Source organism: Nyctereutes procyonoides, unplaced genomic scaffold (assembly GCF_905146905.1).
Source record: "Nyctereutes procyonoides isolate TBG_1078 unplaced genomic scaffold, NYPRO_anot_genome, whole genome shotgun sequence".
Lineage (NCBI taxonomy): Eukaryota > Metazoa > Chordata > Mammalia > Carnivora > Canidae > Nyctereutes > Nyctereutes procyonoides.
In genome coordinates this window covers 38,299,721-38,326,906 of record NW_026575049.1, presented here as the reverse complement: position 1 = coordinate 38,326,906, position 27,186 = coordinate 38,299,721, and the positions used below count along the sequence as shown (strand labels likewise).

Here is a 27,186-nt window from a genome sequence, read left to right as displayed (position 1 = left end):
CAGTTACTAGACAAACACGAGCAGTTTTTATGTGCACCGAGATTTGAAGCACATGAGAAGCATGGATCCATTCAGCACACAGCTCACTTCTAAAACCAGAGGGCTATATTTTTGCTAGTTCCTCCCAGCAATGCATTATAGCGCCCACACCAGCTACTCAGAGTTTTAGGATTAAGGTACGAGCTATAATCCTAGGTCCAGAAATAAATCAACTCTTTTCTCCACTGAACTAACCAGAGAATATTTCCAAAATGGGGAGTAGAGAAGAAAGCAGCAGAGATGTTGATCTCAATAGAAAAGAACTCAAAAAGTATCAACTTGCATTTAATTAGTAAAATGAAGAAAGAATCAGAAGTGAATCAATGTGGAGTTATTCTAGAAAAAGGCTGGAAAAACCTCATCAAATTTACAAAAGTCAAACCCACATACCCAGCAGGGGGAAGCTCACTGGGCTATGCAAGGTTGCAACAAATCAAATGCTTTCATCCTCTGGACTTCTCTGTCCTTGAGAATAACCTTCCAGAACACAGCCTAATAGAAGCTGTGTTCTGTAGACAGGAACTGGCCAGCACCTACACAGGTCTGTTTGTTTTGATTTTCCATTTCAACTGTAACCTTTGGTGCTACAGGGTAATACCTCTGACCAGGTAAACTTGCTGGGATAGCCACCATGCTTTTCTGGAAACTCCAGGTCTCAAACTCAACGAAAGAAACATAAACCCAAGGGCTCATTCAACTTAAGACCTGCTCTCCTCTCACATGCTGGCATCTTCTGGAGTTTGTGTTCCGCTTCATCACGACACAAAGACCACCTCCAACTCAGTCCATCAGCCCTCATCCCCTGGGATCCTGCCAAGACCCCAAGTGGGAGGGCGGACCTCAGCAGATACTGACACAGCTGTTTATGGTGGCAGTCCAGTTGAGTGTTCACATACACATGTTGGAGGAAAGTATAATTACTCTCCATCTCAGGCCTGTGTCTGATCCACAGCCTACTTCCCTGAATGCAAACCCAGAAGGTGCCCACCAGGCCATGATGCCTCTTCAGGGAGACTCTGCTCTGATGGACCAATGAGCAAACACATGCACAAACTCTAACTCACATTCAACGTTCCACCTGCCAGGGACAGAGTCCTGCCGACTACCGGTGCACCTGAGCTTCCACCATGGCACAAGGCAGGGTCTCTGCACATATGTGCATGCACACACACAACAGTGATTCAGGCAAGGAACTGCCCAGTCACTAAGAATGGCTGGTTTCAGACAGCCCAGGTGGCTCAGCAGTTTAGCGCCGCCTTCGGCCCAGGGCATGATCCTGGAGACCTGGGACTGAGTCCCATGTCGGGCTCCCTGCATGAGCCTGCTTCTCCCTCTGCCTGTGTCTGTGTCTCTGTCTCTGCCCCCCCTCTCTCTGTGTCTCTCGTGAAAAAATAAATAAAATCTTAAAAAAAAAAAAAAAAAGAATGGCTGGTTTCATAGTGTCCATAGTTTTGTCCCAGGTAGGGACCAAGAGTCATTCACTTATAATTCCAACTGTCAGGAAGTTTTTATCAAACATCAGAATGACTCCTCCAAGTTTGAGTTATAACAATATAAAACCAGTAGAAACTTTAGAGAAGGCAATGCTCAGGGCACCACGCAAGTGAGCATATATAAACATAAGCAGGGAAAGAGCACGTGGCTTGCTCTGATAACTGGGCTTTGCAAATAGTGGCCAGGCTACAATAAACATGGGTGAGCTGCCATCAGAATGTCTCCTTCCCTACCTCTACTTCCCGGGAGTGGTGAGTGGCTTGGTAGGCAGGCCTGTCTGATCAACCAGCAGTAACCCCAGAGATAGAGTGAAGGAACAAACCACTCTTCCCTCCTCAAATATCTCCAGAGGACAGAAAGGTTGCCAGGATTAAATGGGCTCTCCCCCAAAAGCTCTTTTTTTAAAATGCACTCATTCCTTGGTGAGTACTATCTCAAGCCACTGAACACAGGATCACAGTCACCGTCTTCACTGATGGCAGGCGCCAGAAGATGGAACACAGAAGCCCTGCGTAGGGAAGAGCAGCTGCTGAACAAGAGCTTTCCCTCTGCCACCCTCTCCATGCTACAGACCGCCTGCCCTGAAGGGGGACCTAGGGCAAGGATGGGAGAAATAGCAAAGTGCTTCCTGGTACCACGGGCCTGACTCTATGAAGCCTCCATGATTTTTCCCATGCTTCTGGGAGAAGTGCTTGCACATCACAAAAGCAACAGGGTCATGAGATGCTTAAACAGTGAACCGTGTAATTCCCCTGTGGCCTCTCCTAAATGCATCCTAATGGGGTCTGCCCCTACCTGGTGAGAGGATGAAGGCCATTACAGAACACAGAGCAATCCTGCGGAGCATGCCTCTCCCAGGTGCTAAGAAGCTGCAATTCACTGTTGATGGTGGCACAGGGACAAGGCCATAGAAAGTCAGGGGATAGCAGTGATGTGTCTGCCTGCCAATCTCCCTCAATAGCCCTGCTTTGGCCTTAACTATCAGTCCAGAGTGTTCTCTGTGCAGGTTAGGCCAATGCTCACAGTGAGGCCAGGAGGGGGCAAATACTACTCTGTTTCTAGATGTGGGAAGGGCTTGGTGAGCAAGCGGCAGAGCCAGGAGCCAAGGTGATGGTGGGCAAGTCCAAGCCCCAGGTCTTCACACCAAAGGGTGAACACTACCTTCAAACATTTGATTTGTTAGCTGCTTGTTGAATATCTATTTTTAAAAATATTTTCTTTATTTATCATGAGAGACACAGAGAGAGAGGCAGAGCCACAGGCAGAGTTGGAGAAGCAGGTTCCCTGCAGGGAGCCTGATGCGGAACTCAATCTCAGGACCCCGGAATAACCTGAGCCAAAGGCAGATGCTCACCCACTGAGCCACCCTGGTGCCCCCTGAGTATCAATTTATTATTATTATTTATTTTTAAAAATATTTTATTTATTTATTCCTGAGAAACACAGAGAGAAGAGAGAGAGAGAGAGGCAGAGACACAGGCAGAGGGAGAAGCAGGCTCCATGCAGGGAGCCTGGTGTGGGACTCGATCCTGGGTCTCGAGGATCACACCCTGGGCCGAAGGCGGTGCTAAACCGCTGAGCCACCCGGGCTGCCCTCAATTTTTTTTTTAAACTAAAATATACATATGAACCCTCTAATTTCTTAAAAGTTTCTGATGCCAGAGAATAAAACCCTCAAGGCTAGTGGACTTGGCCACTGGATGATTTCTGAGCTGCCTTTCTGCTCTGCCAATCTACAGCTTTACAAATGGTGGCTTGTTTTGCAGACCCAGCCCCAGCTGGTGGGCCACGGACTCCAGAGAGTCGTACCTGTGCAGGGCCGTGAGCTCCAATGCACACCAAGCACCAACCACAGCATGCAGACAAGTCCCCACATTTAAAGTCCCCACATTTACAAAAGGACTGCATCCAAGTGCACAAAGAAAATACACTTTAATTCGTCTCTGACAAGTTCAAAGGACAGGTTTCTCCCAGTATTTGAGCAATCCTATGAAACCCTACAGAAGCCAGGATGACGTAAAACAAAGAAGCAATTACCATGAATTTTTGAGCTTTCTCAGACCCCCCAAAATAACTTCTCTTAGGCTCTTCTGATACCCAAGGACACACCTTGCTAACATGAACAGAATAAATCAAGAGTAAGCTCACACGCTCCCACACAGGTCAGAGCCCAGGCATCCAGTGTGATGCTGAGTGTGGCTCCTGGGGAAGGGGCTCAGGGTGAGTACCACCTCTGGGATGCAAAACAAACTTTGAACACTATTTTCATTTTTCCCATATTTTTGTAAAGGTCAAAATCCTCTTTGGGTTCCATCTCATTCCACCTCCTGGAAGGAGACTCACAGGACTTGCATCTTCTCTTTCCCTGAAGGACGTGTTTTGAAATGTGTATGTGGAACAGATTTTTCTGGGAAATCAAGTTCTATTTCCAATACATTAGGGCATTTCCATATGTGAAAATGAACTCATTATTCTGAGAATCCTTTGGAAAAGAGAAAAATCTTCCTTTAGGAGATCCCTGGGTGGCGCAGTGGTTTGGCGCCTGCCTTTGGCCCAGGGCGCGATCCTGGAGACCCGGGATCGAATCCCACGTCGGGCTCCCGGTGCATGGAGCCTGCTTCTCCCTCTGCCTGTGTCTCTGCCTCTCTCTCTCTCTCTGTGACTATCATAAATAAATTAAAAAAATTTAAAAAAAAATCTTCCTTTAGATCTTTAGAAAAGTTCTTTAGGAACAGATCTTTAACATCTTTAGAAAAAGATTATTCATACCTCTATTTACCTTGACTATATTCTCAATCCTTATTCATTGGATTTACTCAGAGTAAGACAAAGCCGCCTACCATATGCAGTCTTCACAATGAAGTGACAATATATACTTAAGAAGGGATGGGTCACGTAAAAAAATAAGAGTTTGGGCAGTGCAGTTTAGTGCCACCTTCTGCCCAGGGCTTGATCCTGGAGACCCAGGATCAAGTCCCACATTGGGCTCCCTGAATAGGGCCTGCTTCTCCCTCTGCCTGTATCTCTGCCTGTCTCTCTCTCTCTCTCTCTCTCTCTCTCTCTCTCTCTCTCTCTTTCTCTCATGAATAAATAAATAAAATCTTTAAAAAAAAAAAGTTTAAGTTATTAAAATAATGAATTAAAAATATGCCAAAGGATGATGGTTTCCCCTTCTTTCTGGTCATTCTTTTCTCATGTCTCCAGAGAGACAGCATAAATTGTACACCTAAAGTCTTGAATCTACCATGCTATCCTGAAAGTCTGAATATTTAGAACTATGAACGGACCATGTCACAACACAGCCCCTTATTGGCTAACCACACTGCTCTAAGGAGCAGCAGGCAATTCCAGAGCAAAGCTGCGTGGACTGCTGGCTCTGGTGTCCTCACTGGGTGTGTGCTTCACCAGAGCACTGAGGCCCTTGGACTTGGAGCTGTATCTTCTTTTGCTGAGCCAAGCTTCCTCACCTGCAATGCCCCCTGCAGGGCCATCAGCAGCCAGGCAGCCAGGTGTGGGTTCAAACTCCACTTACAGGCCAAGGAGCTAAACACAAGTTTTGCAGCCACTTTCCCCTCTGTAAAATGGGCTACTCACCCCTACACCTCAAAGGTGTTAGGAGAATGAAGTGTGATTAAACAAATCTGCCTTACAGGCTGAGCCCTAAGAGAAGCCAACTCACCCCAGGCACTCCTAGCCCACAAGGGCCACCCTCCGACTCCCCCAGACCAGGCTGTGCGCCCAGAGGGGCCACCCCCCGATGCCCCCAGACCAGGCTGTGCCCAGAGAGGCCACCCAACTCTCCAAGACCAGGCCGCTCCCTGAGGGGCCTCTTCCGACTCTCCCAGACCAGGCCACACCCAGAGGGGCCACCTCTGACTCCTGCAGACCAGCCCACGCCCTCAGGGGCCACCCCTGACTCTCTCAGACCAGGCCACACCCAGAGGGGCCACTCCCAACTCCCCCAGACCAGGCCACCCCTGGATGGCCCCTGACCAGGCCGCACCGAGAGGGGCCACCCCTGACTCCCCCAGACCAGGCCACGCCCTGAAGGGCCACCCCCAACTCCCCCAGACCAGGCAGTACCCAGAGGGGCCAAAACCATATGGGCAGGAGGTGCTCTGACCCACTCTTTCTCATCACTACTATAAAATTCTGAGTAAAAGATTTGTTTTAATGTCTTAAATGTTTACATCTTTTACCATTTTCACATGGTGGTATCTATTTCACTTTGTTCTATCCTTATTTTTTCTCTGGATAGGATTATGGGTAACATTTCTTCCTTCATGCTTGTCTGTGTTCTCATAATTTCTGTTCCTGGCCACGCTTCCCACCAGGGCAGGAACACAAACACCTCTGAACTACAGGGTGCACCCATGTTTCTTTCTTCTCAGCATGGATCCTAAGGAGGGAGAGAGAACCCAAGGGGGTCTGGTCTTGGACCTGTGGCTCTCCTTGCAAGGGAGCAGAGTATTTGTAAGACAAGTAGGAGAGGGACGGTGGGAGACCCATGCTGTGCCTTCCTCACAGGCCTCTTAGAACTCCGGCAAGGCCACAGTGACCTCTGTCCCAGCCCACTGCCCTTGGCCACACTGTCCTCACATCAAGAGATATAATGTCCATTTGTCTGCTGTGCAGCCACCAGAACCAGATATGATCTTACCACCCACAGGGGCAGAGGCACAGTCACTTCCTGACCTAATGTCCATCCTGAAGGAGCAGGAGCAGTGCTACGGGAAGGTGGTTGCATCACACAGCTCACAAGTCCCAACTTGCAAAGAGAGGCAGGTGCTATTTCAGGCAGCAGTGACCATAACACCCACCCAGGCAGACAAGAGTCCTTGGGCAAAAGTGTGCTAAATAATGTGATGAGCCTGGATGAATCTACTGACTACTGGGTGCTATTAGCCAAGACCCCAAGCTTCTCAAAAACACAGAGCTTTTCTTCCACAAGGTCTTCTCAAACCTAGTACCAAGAGAGAAAGTAATCCACACACTGTTCCCACACGTAGAACTTGGCTCTACCAAGTATAGCCCTCAGTGTCCCAGGGAGAAGCACATTATTCACTTGACCACCAATGTGACTTTTCCATCCATGCAATAATCATCTGTTAGGGGCTCCTGTGGGTGAAGCACATGCCGGACATTCCATAGTAGAGGTATCACTCAAATAAGTGACTGTCCTTCACAATGACGGCCCCTGCTATGCAAGGGTACCTTCTCATCAGGGCTCTTAGGGACACAGGTACAGACCAACTGTATACACAAAGGGCTTCTAATGGGAAGATGACTTTACAGTTTTCAGAGCAATGCTACCTATGCCATTAACCTCCCAAGACCTATGTGGGCAAAAATGTAAATGCTGACAGATCCAGATTTATCTAGATGTTATATTCCTGAGCTCATGAGCCTGATGACATGTACAGATGCAGCGCTAGTCTGTGTTTGAAATGAATACCCTGGCTAGTGTCTGGATGTGTATCACAGTTCCTGGCATATAGTCAGTGCTCAATAAATGCTGGCTATATTATTACTACAATTATCATGAGGTCACATCTTGAGAAAATAGGTATCTCCTATAGACTCACCAGACTCATTTACAACATAACACAAGAATGAAAATACAAGAAAATAGTCCAGAAACTCAATAGTCTCTATACTTATTATGCAGTAAAATGTAACATGTACCCTCTAAGCACTCAGGTTAGTTTTCTCAAGTACCAACATACCCATCCAGAGGTTGTTCTTTGTATCTGGGAGACCATCTTAAATTGTGGGGCGAAGGTACTCTGGATTCAAGAATAAAGATGTCTTTTCTAGAATTGATTTATGTTTCTTAAGATAAATGGATAATGTCAGCCAATTGCCCAAAGTAGTTCAGAAAGCAATTAGTTTTTCCTCTGGCTGAGAAAGGAGAGAATAAATAAATACCTCTATCAGCACAGTATTCTATGAGTCTTTAATGTTAGTATTTCATTAGAAATATGAGGAAAAAAGCTCCTGACAACTCTCCACTGGAAAAAAAAAGGTGTTCAGGGATACTCTGCCAGACACGTTGACAAACCTCTTCTGTCATGCAAAAGCACATGGCCATTTGAGCTCAACTGCAGACGGGACCCTTGGCCTCAGAATGCTGCTCCCAGGAACAGATACTCAAGTCTCTAAGTCCTGGGAGCATGGGCCACACCATCTAACTCTAGTCTGCAACAATCTGCCCCCACATACCACCCCTTACCAGAGGGTACATCTGTGAGGATGTCAGAAAACTGGTCCAAATTCAGGGACAGCAACCGAGGAAAGGATGGACTAGACTGGGCCCTTGCCTGGAGACAGACAGTGCTGTGACGGATAGGTCACAGTCCAGGGCACAAGGAGGCAGAGCCAGGGTGGGAACACAGACCCTCCACCTCTCGGTCTCGTGGGCTCCTTCTGCCGTAGCACATGGGTGAACGGATCTGCCACATGACGTCATCCAAGGGAGAAGCCCCCAGTGCAGCAATATTGAATAATTAAGAGATCAGGAAACAATAGTAAATATATATAAGTAACAATTCCTAAAAAGGTTCAAATTACAGCAATCACAAATTCACTTTTATACCTATTAAATAACTCAAAGAAAACTAAAAAAGATATTTTGGATTTGGAGGCTTCAGGAAAACAGAGGCCTTTACCAACTGCTAGCAGGCAATCAAGCAATGGAGAAATGTACCATTCATAGCCATGTGGTAGCACTCCACACTGAAGAATTTATCTCCAGAAAATCATTTTTAAAAAAGGACATACACAGGAAAAGCTGCTGATAATACTATGAAGTTACAGTAGTGAGAAAACTAAGCTTCCCCAGTGGCCACTGTCAGGCAAACTTCATTATGGTGTTTCATTCCTGTATGGTGCTCTGCATTTGATGGAACAGGTGTTCCGAATGTCTACACCACAGCCCCCAGAACATGGTTTGATACCTGCTTCATGTAGGCATAGCACATGGTCTCAGCAACGCGCTTCCCTTCATCGTAGCAGGCTCGCGGTCCTATGGGGTTCACGTGGCCCCAGTAATCCTCACTCTGAGGGTGGACTTCAGGATCTAGGAGTATGGGAAAGTAAGACCGTGTGTTCATTCAGTCATTCGCATTCTGAATAATGAGTATTTATGATGTCCAAGGCTGCTCTAGAAAAACCAAGGTAAACATTTACAAATGGGGAGATACCTATCAACGTGGCACAGGCCATTCTCCAAGTTTCAGAAGGATGCACTGCTCTTATCTCTCATATTAAGTAAGGACAGTACTTTACAGGGATAAAAAATAAAAGACCAAGGTATCTCAACTACAAGTGTCCCTTCTCTTCCATAAATTGTTCTTAACACTTATTATACAGACTATAGTTAAATGTAGTCTATGTGAAGGGATATATGGCTCCACTTTATATTTACAAAATACATAATTATAGTAAAGCATGTACTTATTGAAATGATTTTAAGAGCATCTCTGTGCAACAGGAGGATTTTCCCATGTGCCAACAAGACGAGAACAAACTTGAGAATCTCAGTGAGACTATTACTTCCCCCTTCTGTGTAGGGTGGAAGGATGGAGTGTCAGGCAAATGACTGCTTGTTCCTTTAGCACACATTTTACACTTCCCAATTCCTGTTTTTCTGACGTGTAAATCAATCACATTTTAAGATGTGCCAAGGGAACGGATTATTTAAAGAACTCTAGCAACAAATTACTTTTTAACACAAGTGTTATTTTTGGAAAGTGAATTAATACCTAATGTATATGGTACATACAGTCATGGTATAGAATGTATAAATCTTTGCCAAGAAATCTGGACAATACACAGGAACTCTGTATTATAAATTCATTTCTTGCTTATCTTTTTTTTTTTTTTAAGATTTTATTTGTTTGAAAGAGAGAGAGAAAGAGTGGGGTACGGAGCAGAGAGAGAGAAGCAGGCTGCCCGAGGAGCAGGGAACCCAATGTGGGGCTTGATCCAGGACTCTAAGATCATGACCTGAGCTGAAGGCAGATGCTTAATCAACTAAGCCACTCAGGCGCCCCTTTTTGCTTATCTTAAAGCCAAAATCTGACTTCAAGCTCATGGGAACAATAGGACCTTTGCAGGACAAACACATGAATGCACAGGCACCCAAGCTGACTGGCCCCCTTCAGGAGGCCGGCACCCCTTCTACAGCATGGCGAAATCAAGGCAAAGATCCAGACCTCTCTAGCCACTGCTGTGGTTTAAAATTCTCTTAAGAAGGGAGCACAGTTTTACTGCAGGATGAGAGAAGAGGTCTATGGCGAATACTCCCTGAGAGAAGAAAGCCAGTGACTTAATTTCACACAGATGTAACAGATGATTGATAGCAGACCTTTTTTGGGGATATGTGACAAGAGTTGGGCCACCTAGACTCCAAAGAGACCATCATAAATTTGGCAAATGCAAGAAAGAGAAGATCGGGCACACTTGTGTGTCTGCCTCTCGATGGGCACCCTGGGCTGAGGTGTCCAGATGCCTGAGGTTCAAGACGAGGCTTTACAAAATCCTCACATGTTGTTGCTATAAAAGGTCTGGAGTTGAAACTCATTTCCAATTAATCTCCCTTTCTCAGCACGTTGAAGGCTAAGACATCAAACACCCACCCCATGAAGCATCAGTTTACTGCACTGATCAAACACAGGAGCTGAACTGTTACATCTCAATGTTATTTAAGAACCCTAAGGGACACAAGCTGTCATCAGACACGCAGATAATGAAGAAGGCGACAGGAAGATGATTGGACAGGGGCCCTTGTTAAGAAGAAGGGGTCCAGTAAGAAGAGTACTTTTATATTTGGGACATTTAGAAAGAGCCCTTTGAACTGTATCAACACCCTCCTCTTGTGACACATGAAGCCAGCAGAGGAAGCCGAGGGGAATCTTCTCTCTAAAGGGAAATTTACTGATCCCTTGTAAGTCTTGCTACAGAAACAACAGGGAGGGGAAACGTAAGTCTACTCAATGCCTGCTCCAAAAGCATCGTGGTAAATGGGTTGGGGGTGGATCCTTTTAACTGCCGAGATTCAAGGTGGATGGTGCTCTCTACCTTTTCACAGGGAGTACAAAGAACAGAACTGCAGTTAGTAGAATTTCCTTGTTTCTGTAATTATTTTTTTCACTTGGTTCCCTTATTTAAAAAAAAACAAACACACACCTCTTCCTATTTTGCCCTTCACTTCCTCATTTTTCCATCCCAAATAGTAACGTGCAGTAGACAGATTACACCATGTCAGAGCCTCGCTTCTGTTGCTTCAACTACACAGTTCTCCACAACCCCACACCAGCTGGCTGAGCACCAAATGGTAATCAGCGTGCACTGAACATGCAGCCTTCACCCTGCTCCAAACACTGGCTTCCTTAACAGGCCTCGGGGGTGGTGAAAGTTGATAAAACAGGCTCAAGAGTTTTCTGGCGCTATCTACTTAAGATTCTTCCAGAAATCATTGTATAACAGGTGAGGCAATCAGCACCTATCTCTTCACCAAGTGAGCAAAGGCCAACCTCCGAGTTCCCAGTGTGTCATGCTCACCGCTCCCGCTGCTAACACCCAATAATGACCCGCACCAGCTAGACTGGCAAGAGAAATCCCTGATGAAGGATTTCCAGGGTCCTTTCAGAGCTGAATGGAAAAAACACTCTGTGGGTTCGTAAGTGGTAGGGCCTTCCTGGAAAGGTGACAGGAACACAGTCCTCTGAGAGCGTTCTGGGGCAGGAGGAAGAGGGGTTCAGCCCCGAGAGCAGACCACGGAGGGCTCAGATGGTAGGCCTCTCTGCTGCCTTGCACACGAACAGAGACAGTAGGCTGGGCCTTCTTACAATGGAATCCCGACTCATTTTTGACTTCTTCTTCACCTAATACAGTCCCCTGGGCCCAGAGCAAGTGCCCCTGTGGGAGTCCCGCTACTCACCTCCATACACCTCTGAGGTGGAAGCCAGCAGCAGGCGAGCGCCAACTCGTTTTGCCAGTCCTACAGAAAGCAAACATCTGATCAGAGAGGTAGTCGGCTACAGGGCAACAGGGAGATTACATATGCACATGTGTGTAGCCAATTTATGTCATTTTTTAGCATCAATCATATCTGATCGTTTGTGCACTGTGAACCATCGGCTCATAGCGCATCTACGTTGGAACCAAAATAAAAACAAGAGCAGTAAGAAAAATACAAATGAACCGTCAGACACACAGTATTTAGTCAGATACTGCTAAACGGAGGCAGGGCCAAATGGAGAATCTGTGAGTTTGGGAAGGTGCGGGCTTGGGGTTACTGCTGGTAGGCAGAAGCCAAGGCTGTTTGCACCTTCACTTCCACTATCCTGCCCACAAACTGGTCCAGCTGCCACCTCCTCAACACACCATGTGTCACTGTGTGTGTACCCGAGGCAGTCTCCCTGGCTGGGCCCCTCCACCCCATTCTCCTGTCTCCTTCAATGCTCTACTTCTCCAAAGTGAGCTGCCACATTTCCTGTGACCAGCTCTGAACCATTTCCTGTATAAATCCCCCCACAGGTAGAACAGCCTAGAACATCAGGCTCTATGGTGGTCATGAAAGTATGAAAGTCCTCCAGACACTCTCAGATTCCCAATGTTAAGCAGTTCATCAGAGGCTCAGAGCCCTAAGGCAAAGAAACTCTTGCCCTTCAGTTAACCTGAAGGTACTCCCCCACGGTGCCTCCATGCACAGATGCCACCAGGCCCAAGGGCTGGCTGTGCTAGCGCTGTGCTTGGGGCAGAGGTCCAGCAAGGCACCCGTGAAGTGCTGGGGAAGGAGCTGGGTGGGCACACACAAGCTGTAGGCACTTCTACAGAAGCTGGGTGACTAGAAATGCCCTAGCATGAGGGGCCCCAGGGGTGTGGGTGAGGTAGCACCAGGAGGAAGGAAGCAGGGAGCCATGAAGAGTGAAGATGTGCATCAAGAGCAAGAGAACAGGGCTGAAGAACAGTAAGGAACTAGAAATCGTCTGTGCCGATGCCACGATGCAATGCAACACAGGACAGAGCAGGACATGGAATTTATAGGCTTTATACTTTATCCCATAGTAGCTCTAGTTTCAAAAGGAAGGATCCTGAGGTGTTTTTTATGGTCAACTTTTGAAGTAACTGTAGATTCAAATGCAGTCGTACAAACTAACAGAGAGGGATCCTGTCAACCCTTTACCGAATTCCCTCAACAGTAAAACCCTGCAAAATTAGAGTATGATGTCACAAGCAAGACAGTGACATAGATACACTCAGGACACGGAGCATCTCCATCGTCACATGGACCCCTCGGCAGGGGAGCCAGGGGAGCCCATGGGCACTGCTCCAGTGCCTGGTTTATGCAGACTGGACAAAGGAGTCTCATCTTGAAGAAGCCGAGCACGGGCCCAGAGAAATAGGGAGGCACAGCAAGGGAAGAGCCCCACTGGGAAGGGCCCAGGTGGGGTTCGTTGCACCTTATCTCAAGTGCAAAATGATTAAAGACAGCACTTCTCTCCATTCAGCATAAGAAGTCTTACTTGGGTCTTTGTGGCCTAGCAACTGCCCGTAACCTCCCTGCCCCGCCACCCCCCCTATTTCAGCTTTTTGTCCCTGTAGCCCTGGAAAGCAGTTTACCATTCTTCTTCAAGACTTCCAGACTTCAAGACTTGGGCCATGGCTCAAGAGTCCTCTCCACCTAACACTTCACTGGTACCTCCCTTCTGGAAGGGTCCCTTCCTCACTGGTATGACTGGTGCCCAGGACCGTATGTCACCTCCTGCAGGAAACACCAAGTTCCCCAGCAGAAGAGCCTGAGATGATCCTTATCTGAGGACAAGAAGGTGTCCTGGGCACAGTGATTAGTATTCATTATCATTATAAACACCTGTCTTAGAGGCTTTTCCTCTGCTGCATCTAGCTCGGGTACAAAGGAGGTGGCTGGGGAAGCAAAGGAGGTGTGTGGGCAGGTGGCAGGAATGGGTAGCAAGCAGCTCTACCAATGTCTTACCTCTGAGCAGAAATGGGGACTCTGTTTTGTCTGGAGGCCAGGGCAGGGGTTGCAACAAAGAGAACAAATGCCCTTTCTAGACTAGAAGAATGAATCATTTTACTTCACACAGAGCTTGACCCCCTAGAGTGTTTAGTCTGAGAGATTTGAAAACCAATCTCTGGCTGCCCTTTCAATCCCCTGTCTCTGTGCTTCCTCAATTAAAATTTAGTGCTGTGTTTCCCAAATCCATTTATAGAAGCTGTTTTAAATGTGCCCAAAATCAAAACCATTTTTCACTTGACATTTTAAAAAGTGGTTCCTTTTTTCTATTTTGCAACTAATCAAGCCCCTAGCTTTCGAAACCCATGTCAAACTTCAGATGTCTCTAATGCAAGCATTAATATGCACATGTCACCCACAGCTATAAATCTAAGGGGTCTTGTTTGTGAACGTGCATGGGTGGCCACTTTTAACGGTGCTCATGCCATCACTTTCACTTCCAAAGTGAATACTGCAGTTCAGTCTAGCCTCGGACACTCAGCTTGGACAACCCCATCAGGTATGCCGGTCTCCTGCTCCTCCCAGGAGTGCTCCAGTAACCCCCGTGTGTGTAGTTCACACCAACCCAACCTCGGAGCAGAGTCACCAGTGCCTCTTCTAGCCCAGAGGCACACACACCAGGTGTGAGGAGAAAGTGAGCAAAGGATGTGTGGTCACAGTGTTGGGTGGTCACTCCTCCTGGGAATTTAACTGAGGAATACAGATTGGTTACTATGATGGCTGTGTTCCCCTGTGACAACTGATGGCTCATAAGGTCACTCTGAAAGAGCACAAACAGGGGATGAAGGAGACCAAGATCTAAAGACCAAGATCAAACTCTTAACAGAACTTTAATGACCTATGCTTGGAATTGTCTGGCGTATCCCTAGCAACAGCTGCAAAATAAGGAAAGGACAACTTACCCAGCATGTTTAATGTCCCAATCGTATTGGTCTTCAGGGTCTTGATGGGGTTATACATGTAGTTTGGAGGGGAGGCTGGGGAGGCCAGGTGGTATATCTGGTCAACTAAAGGAGACAAAAATGGAAGTAGGTGATTCCGGAGGAAAACATTAGAAACATTCTGAACTCCTAAGAATCACACTGTATGATAAAGGCATCTCTGCATCTTTCACTTAAGTCCCAGTTGTTACTGTTTTATTCTTCATAAGAACTAATTTGCTTTTGCAATTAGAACTTTAAACAAAAACAAAGTCTAATTGTCTGCAACAGAAATACATGGGGGCCTGGTTATCTAGGCCTGTTCTCTAATGAGAGGAAATCTGATTACAGAGTTGACTGTTTCTGAGATCTATCCCAGATATAGTTCGCAAATCAAAATGAAGACTGATTTTTCAGACACTGAATTAAGCATGAATATTAATTTAAAGCAAATGAGGTTTCTGATTTGTAAAACCAATCTGACATAAAAGCACTAAAATATGCTTTTGTTGCTTTGTTTTCACATATTTTGTGTACATAAAACCAGACCCTGAGATGACAGTTGGAGGGTCATTTTTGTTTTTGTTGACTGATTATTTATTGAGCATCTGCTCAGTGGCTCAATAATCAGTCAATGAAAACAAACAAAAATGACCCCCCTGACACACTGGAAACCAACATTAATAATGAAACTTCAGTCATCAAATGCCTATTTCAGGAAGGACACAGGACAAGGGTGGAGATACAGTGACAAATCACCAGCTCTGGAGGATCCTGGTCTGATGAAGGAAACCAGGCGAGGAGTCTGGCCTCTAGGTGGACCTGCCTGTACAGAGAGATGGGCCAGGAGCTCATTCACACTCGGGTTACTTGGGAGTAAGGGTACTGTGAACCATGGAGGAGAAAGAACAAAATTTCTGTTGAGGCTCTGAAAAGTCTAAGTGACAAGTTTGGTATGGTGACAGTGTACGAGACTTTAAATACTAGGATAGAGGCTGGACTTGCACTGACAATGAAGATTGTTGAGTTTTAAGCCGGAGGCATTTTAAGAACATAGATTTTGACACCAATCACTAAGCAGCTGAAAACACATTATAATTATTATCATAATTTTGAGGGTAAAGTACTGTTATTCCTGTTTTACACTAGAGATTAAGAAGCTTGCAGATGAGGCAGCTAAAATAATGACAAAGCCAGGATTTGAACCCAGTTTAATACAAATCCAAACCTAGAGCTTTTTGAGCACTATATGGTACTACCATCAGTAAAGCTGCAGTAGGAGGGTGGTTTTTAAAACCATGAATGGCAAAACGAGTGGGTTCTACACAACTCCCCTCACGCACAGGCATGCACTGTGACATTGCCACCCCCAACCCTTGCTCTCTTGGGTTGCACTGGCCACAAAACAGAGAGGCCCCTGGGAAACAACATCTCCCTGTGAAATAGCAGCGATGAATAAGGATGTTTAGGAAGCCATCCCTACAGACAAGTCTGGGCTGCGCCATTCCACTTCAGCTCCAAGTGAGAGAAAACATCACCACCATCACAGCAAGCCAAGGAACAGGTGGTCTGAAACACCCCTGCCAACAAGAATCCTCCCTGTACATGGCTTCAGCACTCATATAAGAGGGCCCACAGGTACTCCCCTGGTCTCCCACCCTCTTCCCATCCAGGGACCACTGCTCTTTTAGGTAACAGCACATTAGGGGCTAGGTTTCAGAAATGACAGGCAAAGATAAACTGGGAAAAACAGTCCTCATGGTAAATTCTCCAAAACAACTTTTTCAGAAAATATCCCCTCCCACCAGAAAGTGCCCTACCTCCCCACCCACATCCACTCACCAGCTGTCCCATGCCGAAAATCTCCTGTCATGCCCAGGATGGCATGGGAATCACTGCAGTGCCTTCTGGGGGCTGGGGTTACTCTGGAACATGCTCTCCCACCAGGGGTGAGAGCTGAACAAGTTTCTTATCTTCCAACAAAGGGCGAAAGTGGTGGCTCCGTACAAGAGCATGATATTCTAGACTGTGAGCTTGGTCTCCACTCAATTCACCCTAATTATCTCAGTCTTTCAAGCCCAAGCACATGTGGGAGGCTCAATACACAAGTACCACCAAGATGAGGAGAAAGGGAAGCAGATGGTTATATGGAGATAGTATCTTTGGAAAGGGGTTCTAGTTACTACACAGGCTCACAGAACATTCTGGTAAATGATGTGTTTCTCCTATACTATGACCATACCTCAAGGGAGGCAAGAACAACATGTATAAGACTGTAGGTCTCATCTGCTGGATATTTATTTGTGAGGCTTCCCTCTTGCTAAGACTTCCAGCAAATTTCTGATGAGATTTTTAAAGAAGTCTTCTTATTTTAAAAATACTTCTGCAATACCATCTCTATCAAAATCTCAACAGTGATTTTCACAGAAACAGAAAAAAAAAAATCATCTTGAAATTCATATGGAATTTCAAGGGACCCTGACTAGCCAAAACAATTTTGAAAAAGAACAAAGTGGGAAGACTTACATTTCCTGATTTCAAAACAATACAAAGCTACAGTAATCAAAGCAGTGTGTTACTGGCATAAAGACAGACACAGAGACCAATGGAACAGGATATGGAGTCTAGAAATAAATCCTTGTGTACACAGTTCAGTGATATTCGACAGGATACCAAGCCACTCAGTGAAGAAAGGACAATCTCTTTAACAAACAGTGCTGGGAAAATGAGTATTTTTTTTAAGACGGATTTATTTATTTATTCATGATAGAGAGAGAGAGAGAGAGAGAGAGAGAGAGAGAGGCAGAGACACAGGAGGAGGGAGAAGCAGGCTCCATGCCGGGAGCCCGACGCGGGACTCGATCCCAGGACTCCAGGATTGCGCCCTGGGCCAAAGGCAGGTGCTAAACCGCTGAGCCATCCAGGGATCCCTGGAAAATGAGTATCTATACACAGAAGAATAAAGTTGTATCCTTGTCTTACACTACATACAAAAATTAACTTAAAATGGACAAAAGACCTAAACCTAATACCTAAAACAATAAAACTCTTAGAAGAAAACAGGGAAAAAGCTGCAGGACGTTGGATTTGGCAAAGATTTCTTGGATATGACACCAAAGCAAAGGCAACAGAAGCAAAAATAGAAAAATGGCATCACATCAACTTTAAAAACTTTTCTGACAATATCAAAGGACACAATCACCATTAAAAGGACAAACTACACAATAGGAGAAAATATGTACAAGTCATATATATGATAAGGTGTTAATATCCAGAATATATAAAGAGTTCCTATAAATCAACAATACTCAAATAACTCAAAAAAATGGCAAAACACTTGAATAATTTTTCCAAAGATGACACACAATTGCCAACAAGTACATGAAAAGAAGTTCAACATCACTAACCATTAGAGAAATGTAAATCAAAATCATAATGAGGTAAGGTATCACTTCACACCCATTAGGATGGCTACTATTAAAAAAAAAAAAGAAAACCAAAAATAACAGGTATTATTGAGGATAAAAGAGCAAGAATCCCACTTCTGAGACCCTGAATGCAGGGTCTCAAAGAGATATTTGCACACCCATGTTCACAGCAGCACTATCCACAATAGCCACGTGGTGGAAGCAACTCAAGTGTCCATGGACAAATGAACAGATAGACAAAAATAGTGTATACACATACACACAGTGAAATACTATTCAACCTTAAAATGAAAAAAATTCTGTCACATACTACAATAGAACAAAGATGTACTTTGAGGACATCACCTTAAAGTGAAACAATCGAGTCACAAAAAGACAAATCCTGTAGGATTCCACTTATACGAGGTACCTAGAGTTGTCAAACTCAGAGACAGAAGGTAGGTCAGTGGTTCCCAGGGCCTGTGGGAGGAGTGCTACTGTTCATGGCTATAGAGTTCTAGTTTTGCAGATGAAAAAGTTAAATTCTGGAGATCTGGTCTAACACAGTGTATTTAACACTACCGGCTGATACACTTGAAAAATGGTTAAGATGGCAAAAAGCAAAGTAAGATACTTATAAGCAGTAAAAGATGAAAAGAGTATTAGTGGGAAAAGGGTTTAACTTTTACTAAAGCTGAAGTCAAGATGAATGGTTTGGGTTTATCTATTTGTTCTCCCTGTCTCTCCCCTAGGAATATAAGAGCTAAAAGTCAGGTTCCTGACCACTGCTCATTCAAGATTCTCAACCAATCCTTGCCAGATACATGAGCTACCCAGTGAAGCTTCTGAATGAGAGATGCCTGCACCCCTGGCATCCAGATGCAGACACTCCAGGTGGAGAGACTCTGGACACACATATACACACATGCATACTTTTAAAGCCACATTTGAAAACTACTTATTTAAAAATAGAACCCACACTTTTAAAGACCAATCTTTCTTCAAGAAAACCAAGAAAACTCAAAACCTTTTGATATTGTTTATAATCTTAACATGCAAATTCATTAAGAGTAAAGGAAAATCCTGTGACTGCTTTCTGACCCCCACCCTGGAGTTATTCTGAGTTGATAAACAGCTAAAAATAAAAAGCAAACATAAACACTTACAAAGTTTAAGTTAACAAGTCAGGTCTCATGGAATGCTGTCCTTCTTAGGTTGTTTTATCCTTTGTAGCTTACAGACAGACCAGTAAGAGCATGGGTCAGTCCGTCCCTGCTCACCTGCTTCAGAGCTCAAAGATGGCAGGTGTATAGGCAGCAGACCACCAACTCCACATACACGTGTTGTATCTCCTCTGTGCAAAACACCTCAGCACACTCCGCTGCCGCTCTTGAGCAGGAGTGGGCCAGATCCACAACAGAATTCATCTGGCCAGGCCTTCAGACCTGTGCACCACACCGGAGAGCACATAACTGTGTGCCTGGACCTGGAGCCTGCTCCCTTGGATTTCTGCTCATGCAGGTGCAGCCGTCACGTGCTTCCCAAAGACCATGTCAACCAGGTGTATGGGTTGTGATCTCACAGAACAAATCATGTAGCAGTTTTTACTCTTGAGGTGACAACATCTGCAGCGAAGAAGTCTTATAGCGCATCAAAGACTAGAAAAGAGGGTGCCCTGAGAGCCTGTGCCTTGTAAGTCAGACACCAAATAAAACACATGAACATTTCCAACCTGCTCCTTGTCTCCTGTGCATATGCACCAGTTTATGTGCAAAGCCCTCCCACGGGCCCTGTCAGAGATAATCACTCTCACCGCCGGCTGCCCGTGGCACTAACTGCACCCCGCCTTGTCTGGGCCTTTCTACACATCCTCTTCACCAGATGAAGAGTCACTGAGAACAAGACAGCCTTGTTCCTCCTTAGGTGCTCCATACAGCTTTGCTCTCTGCAGGAGGGTGCCCCCTACTTGTTACTTGCACACACAAATGCAGATACCCGGGCAGATCTAATGCATCAGAAGGGCTAGACAGGCTTATAATGAAACACCAATTCCCCCTACGTGGCTCTGGAGCCAGGGCCAGTTTGGGAGCAGAGCTCACTAAAGCGAGCTGAGTAAGGAGATGAGCCATAGACTGGTCTCTTTATCCAAAAAGCTATTCCATCTGGTTTGTTGATGTTTTCATACCTTGTAGTTCAGCCTAACCACAGCTCCCTGGTCATCCCACCGGGAAAGGCTAAGGTGGGCCCTAAAAACTGTCACTTTTAAGTAGCACCACAGATGCATCATGTTTAAAAAGAATCTGAAATCCTATGAAAATCAATATATCCAACAGTCCCTCCCCTTCCCATGAGAATGTGTTCTGTCTGGAGCTTTAATGATAGTAACTCTGGTCCCTGTCCTACAAAGGACCAAGCAATGGAGGCTGTTGAGCAATTACTTGGGTAAGGAATTCTGAAGAGGAGAGAAGGGGGGGGGGATTTTAGAACAAACATAAATAATCAGAAGAATGAGAAGTGTTATAAAAGTACTGAGCAATATTAATAATAACAGCAAAGTGAACCCTCACAGCCCGGGGGGGGGGGGGAGTCCTCAAAAGATGTCAACTGCACTGCAAAAACATACACCAAAAATGAACATGATGTTCAAACATCTAAGTTGAGGGGAGGGAGAGAAGAGGAGAAAGCAGGGCATGCCCATTAATTCACTGGAGCTGAGCCTCTCCATTTGACCAAGTGACCTTGTGACCCTGTCACATTTGCAAGGGCTATGAGCTGTAATCATGGCCAGAAAAATAGGAGCCTAAACAATTAGCCCTAAAAGAGCTCAAATTAATGATCAAAGAAGGGAAACAGTAAAGCAAACTAGTGTTTACTTTTTCACAGAATTTCCTTAAATAGGTCCACAGCAGAACTCCTGCCAGAACACAGGACGTTATTTTTATGCTGGGAAGAGGATGGCCAAGGGGTGGGGTCCAACTGAGGCACACTCGGCCCCACCATCAATCCCAAAAACAACAGTCCTGCAACTATACTGACCACAAACCAACATCCTATGGATTTTCAGGATGAATATCACTGTGCCTGGAAAATACACAGATGATATATAAGTATGAAAGGGAAAAGGTGTCAAAATTGAACAACTTGAGATCACCCAGAATTGTTCAGGCTCCACGAAAAAAATCAAGTATAGTTTTCTACCAAAGGGGAAATCCACATAAAAACCAACTGAATGTTTACATCTCCCAGTGATTTTCGTGGCCTGTGTCTGACTGCTTCCCTGTACCAGAGCCACACCTTACTAAACTGGTAAGGTACACCCATTAAGGAGTTGTACCCTGAAGCTTTGAATAAAACAAAAAGTTGGTTGGTGCTGTGAATTGGTGCGATTATTTAGCATACAGTAAAATTCCAGCATAAAGTTACTCCCATTGATACACTTTCTTTCCCTGTAGTCTAGGCCAGAGCCCTGCCATAAATGCTGCACAAGATGTTCCAGTCTGCCACGTGGAACATAAGGCCTTCACCCTGGTTCCCCAATACCAGCATTTATGATGGAAAACAGGATTTTAGAAGATATAGAACTTTTCAGTGTAAAGACCAAATTTCTCTTGGCACAAAGAATTGAGAGTGGGATTTTTGCCTTGATTTCATATCAAATAATACTGATTTAATGCAAAGGGAAGACTGTACATGCCAGAGGTCTGCCTCAGCCCCAGCATCAAAAGTTACACTCAGTGCTGCCACCTGTCCATTTCCTGCGGCCGGCAGCTGCCCTCACCTCCCTCGGAATCTCCCCCAAGTGCTAAGGGGTCACCATGATAACACGGTGGTGAGAAAGCACCCATGGTGCCCGAGCTTCCCTGCAGAAATCCTCCCCTCCCCCCGCCCCAAGTTTAACAGAGGGGGAATCTTGGATCTGCAGCCTTTGTACTTTATGTTTACATTTGCAACAAAAACTGAAAGGGAGAAAAAAATGTCTAAATTATAATTCAACAAAAATCTTCTCATCAGAATAGCACTCCTCAATTATCTACATCAACACAGACCCAATGCTCTTGGCAAATGCAGTTTCCATCCATCACTCGTGGTCAACTCTGGGGCATCTGGGTATGCCAGTCCAGCCTCTCCTGTCTTCCCTGTCTTGGTACCCACCCCTCCTGGCCTTGCACAGGATCGATCCCCACACCTAGGTACGAGGTGCGATATGGGACTCCAGGTACTGGTTCCTGACTTGCACATGAGAACAATACCTATCTACCTCCGGAGCATAGTCAGTATTCATAGAGTGTTTATGATGGTCATTTTCTGCTTTCATTTTCCAGGACTTCTTACAGGTCAGGTAACTGCATGTTCCAGAAGCAGGCTCCCCATGATGCAATGGCTGTCTCTTCTTCTGTCCTCTATAGAAATGTCAATTTCAAGATTCCTGCTTATGCAGACAGTGGACAAGTAAATTGGGACAGCATCTGGAGGGTCACAGGCTGTATACATCAGGAGCCTGGACATGAGTCTAAGGCAATAACAAAAGTGACTTTTGATGTGTATGCGGGGCAGCTTTCTCAAGCAGGGTTCATCATGGCCCCGTATCTGCAAACATCCTAGATATCGAACACCACCAATAATAAAACTATACTACATTCAAATGATGAGGAAGTCCTGAACACATAGCTTAGCCTCACCTGTACCACATGTGTTCAGAACACTTGTATTAGCCCACAGTTGGGCAAAATCCTCTAACACAAAGCCTACTTTGTAATACGTACAGGTTGCTGACCCTTGTGATCGCTGGCGGACTGGGAGCTGTGGCTGCCACTGTCCAGCATCACAAGAGGATGGGACGGCATGTTCCTAGCCCAGAAGATACAAATGAAAAATCTGAAGTGTGGTTTCTACTGAATGTGTACTGTTATCACACCATTATTAAGGTCATGAAATCTTTAAGTTGATCATTATAAGTTGGGGACCGTCTATACCTCCATCGTCCTTCAGCAGAGTTAGCTCTCTCTGAAAAGTCTCTGGGGTCAGTGCTCCATGTCTCATGCATCCCAAATCATCCTTGCCCCCATGATCACAGGGATCTTTCTCCAGACATCCTCCCTTCTCACGGAGCCCCCTGTGGCCCAAAACTGCCCGCCAGGCCTCCAGGCTGGAATGAGGGGCTGTCCCAGTGCACGCCTCCTTTCACAATCTCCATGCCCGGCATCACCCTCACAAAACTCGAACACACCTGCTACTTCCCAAATCTGGCTTGTTGGAACCTTCCCCAGACCCTTAATAGACGGGTTGCAAGAATTAACCTTACTCCTTCCACAGCTCAGTATTTGCAGGATGGATTCACTATCTGAAACTTCAATGTCTCATCTGGTAAAATCCAGAGTTCTTTTAAAGCAATATGAAACCAGATTCAGTTATTTCAGTATCACAATTCCTTCCAAAGCAGTGATACTCCTCTATATAACATAGCCCAGACAACGTGGAGGCCTCTAACAGAACCCCCATGACAACAGCACCGCCAGTCTTAACAGTTTACAATTCATGATCACATGGCGATCCCCGAATTCCATGGTACCCACTCTCAGCCCTGACCCCGGGCGTGTGGCAATCACTTTCTCCCCTCCCAATCTCACCACGCTTAAGTGCATCCAACAGTTAATTTCCCACAACAGTTAAATCGCTTAAAAAAATTTTTATAAATATAAATATAAAATTTTATAAATATAAAATTAAAAATTTTATAAATTTTTAGAAATTAAATTTTTTTTACTTAAATCGCTTTTAAATTTTTTTTTAAATGCCTCTGCTTCTGAGGCATAATGGTTACACTTTGAAAATAACAAGAGGAAATCTGTGAAGGAAAAGTAATGAAGCTCCACCACGACACTGCCAAATTAAGTGACACCATTGTTACCCCATTAGAATCCAAACAACTTGCCAGCCCCAGAAAAACCAACCAAAACAAGTTCCATAAAATGCTTTTCAGAGCTGAAGAACATTCCTGCTATGGTATAAACATCACATCAAATGGAATTTCTTTTACTAGGAAAAAGGTACTCAAAAGCAGAGTTATGAGAACACTAGGTGTACATACTTTGTAATACACTCTACTGCACATAGGAGAATAATTTTATCCCATCAATGGGACACATTAACTTGTTCATCACTGCTCAAAGACTGGCTACTCAAAGACACTACCCTAAATGGCAATCCCACCTAGGACAAGCACCGGCTGTAAAATTCAATCAGAGGAAAAACTTCAGTGTAAGTGAACTATGGCAAGCAATGCAAACTCAAGGAGATGACAGGTCACACAAGGGTGCCTTGAATTATGTCATCCTCCATGGACAATGCAACACCGAGCGGAGGCAGCAAATCAAGCTAAGTTCATCCGGTTAAATTCATGCTGTGTCTGGCTTGGTGGGGGAAGGATTACTGCCCATGAAATGCACAACTGTACCCACACATGGGATCCAATGATGGGTGCTCTTTTACCCATATGGGTGCAGACTCAGGTGGGCCTGTGGGGGCAGAAGGAGTGAGGAGATGGGGAGGTGGTGGGGGGACTGACTCTGTGCTAAGGTTGGAGAAAGTGGAAAACAGGCTTTAGACTATGGAGGTGGGGAAATGTTCTATGCGTTCCTGCACAGGTGCCACTCCCACAGCAAAGGGCAAGGAGTATGAACCTTTTCTTGTGCGAGTCCACTTGGTGCACTCATGGTTGTCCTCTACACGGAGTCTACTGCCTGAAGCAGGAGAAATGTCTCAAATAGTTCTGGTGTCAAGGCTCTGAGGCAAAGCAGATAATTTACTTACCAACATACTGTGTTTACTAAATTTCAGCTTCTTGGTAGTACTTAAATTATGTGATCAATAGTTTCATTTCACAAATGTTTACTGCCATGTGCGGAAATAGAGCAATAATAACAGCAGCTACTATTTGGGGGAACACTTACTAGGGGCCAGCCCCTATGCTAAGCCCTGCAGTTTTCTCCTGATGCCCTAACAAACTTAGAAGCTAAAAAAATGCCCATTTATAATCTACTGCATTGCAGGTCAGAAGCCACACAGTGTGGCTCAGCTGGTTCTCATCTCTGCCCTCACAGGCTGAAATCAGGTGTCAGCAGGGCTGCATGCATTCCTGCCATCAGCGGGTGAGTCAAGCTGTTGACAAAATTCAGTTCCATGAGGCTGCAGCACTGAGGTCCCCGTCTTCATGCTGGCTGTGGGCCGCCGGCACGCTCTGGCTCCAGGCCACCTTCAAAGCCAATAGCCGTGGGTCGAGTCCTCCTCATACCCGGAATCCCCCCGACCTCCCTCATGCCTATCTCTCGGTGGCATCCCTCCTACCAAATCTCTCCAACTAGCTCCTCCACCTTCTGCCGCCACTGCTTTGCAACACCGGCATGATCACGTGGGCCCACCCACACAATCCCAGGTAATCTCAGTATCTTAGAGCCAGCTGATTCATGACCTTAATTGCGTGAGGGAGTACTTTCACTGCAGCATGCTATCGCCCACACTTTGCAATTCCACCTGTAAGCGCCCCATCACATGCATTACCTCAATTAACCCTCACAGCAAACCCACAATCAAGTCCAGGGTGAAGGGGAGCTAATTTATCTACTACCTAGGCTCACTTCACTAACTACAGCCTAACCCTAAAATATTTCCCTGATAAATTAAATAATCACATGTTTAAAAAAAAATCACACAAAGGACACCGTGACTAAATATTTCTCTATTCTTGGAGAATAAAATTTACAGCATAAAAGAACTTACAGCATAAAAGAAATAGAACAGCACAGAGGGAAAATAAACAGATGAGACTGTAATTATAAAATTTCAATTAAATAAAAGCCAGATTCGGGGGGAGGGGGAGGCAGTACTAAATATATACTAAATGATTAATATCCCTATTATGAAGAACTATGAAAAGCAAAATTTTTTTAAAAGGTAAAAGAAAGTATTTAGGTTTCTTTTATGAAACTTAACATGTTAGAAATTCTAACTTTTTGTTAGTCACCAAAGAACCATGTGTTTTCGATCAAGTTAGCAATTATTTTGTTAGTAGTTTTTGAAGATAATGCTCAGTGCTATTCAGGAGTTAGTGAAACAGACAACACCAAACAATGAAGACATTATCAGCATTTGGCCAAATTCACATTCAAACTCTTCATTAAGGAAATAAAACTCAGACAAAGATACTTGTAATAAAACACTGGAGAACTTTCAAGGATAGGAGTAAATGAAACATAGTATACCCACAGTAAGCCTGCTCAGTAATTACAGGGACTCTCCAAGATACCTGCTATTGACAAGGGAATATACGCAGGACTGGTTAACACCTGAAGGCAGAAGACCACACTACCCACACAGGAGGAGGGGCGGGTGATGATCCCAGCCTGAAATCCGAGGCTGAGTTCTGGCCTGACCACTTCACAGCCGCAGGACTTTGGGCAGACCACGACCCAATTCCAGTTTTCCATTATACATTCAAGAGAGGATGATACCATTTACCTCTCAGGGTTCTGGTCAGATTTAAATGAGAACAAACGTGAAGTCTGGTGACCTCAAGGCCCTTAGAAGCCTGCTAACCAAGCACCTCAGACAATCTCAATAAAAGTCCACCAGAGGCCCCCATATTCAGCTCCTGTGGCTGTTGTAGCTAAAGTGCCACATATCAGGCAAACTAAAACACCAGAAATTTCTTTTCCCACAGTTGTAGAAAACAGGGGCTGCTGGCAAGGCCACACTTCCCCCGAACGCTTTAGAGGAGAATCCCTCCTTGGCTTTTAGGTAGTCCTCAGCTTAGGGCTACGTGGCCTCAATCTCTGCCTCGGTCTCCAAGAGACCTGCTCTTCTCACCATGCATCTGTGTCCTCTCCATTCCGTCTCTTACAAAGACACTTGCCATTGGAAATCCAGACTGATCTCATCTTGAGATATGAACTTCATTACACCAGCAAAGACCTTTTCCCCATATAAGATCACATTCACAGGTTCCAGGGGTTAAGGCATCGATATATTCTTTGGGGGACCACCATCCAACTCACATAGCCCCCAACCCCCAACTCCTTTAGAATAACAAAGTTGCTGAGGCTTTAAACTCTTAGATGTGGAATTTCACTATTAATCAGCATTCCATACCAGCTAGCACCCTGCAGGGAGCTAGAAGTACTTTCACATGAGTGGGATGGGCAACTGATGTGTGATGCAGTGAGGAGGATTACACAAGCCCTTCTTGAACAGACGACAACACTCAAAGCCAGGAGTGCTCAAAACAGTG

The 27,186-nt window shown here is 45.2% G+C and overlaps 1 protein-coding gene across 2 annotated transcripts in view; it reads right to left on the bottom strand.

Annotated features, from left to right (window-relative positions):
- UXS1 (UDP-glucuronate decarboxylase 1) overlaps positions 1-27,186 on the bottom strand; it is a 93,815-nt gene that overhangs the window by 19,822 nt on the left and 46,807 nt on the right. For both annotated transcript variants that reach the window (XM_055328787.1, XM_055328788.1), the window contains exons 7-9: positions 14,479-14,583; positions 11,477-11,536; positions 8,490-8,611 (exon numbers count right to left, since the gene is read on the bottom strand). In XM_055328787.1, the coding sequence (XP_055184762.1) occupies positions 8,490-8,611; positions 11,477-11,536; positions 14,479-14,583 (287 nt within the window). The remainder of the gene's footprint in view (positions 1-8,489; positions 8,612-11,476; positions 11,537-14,478; positions 14,584-27,186) is intronic.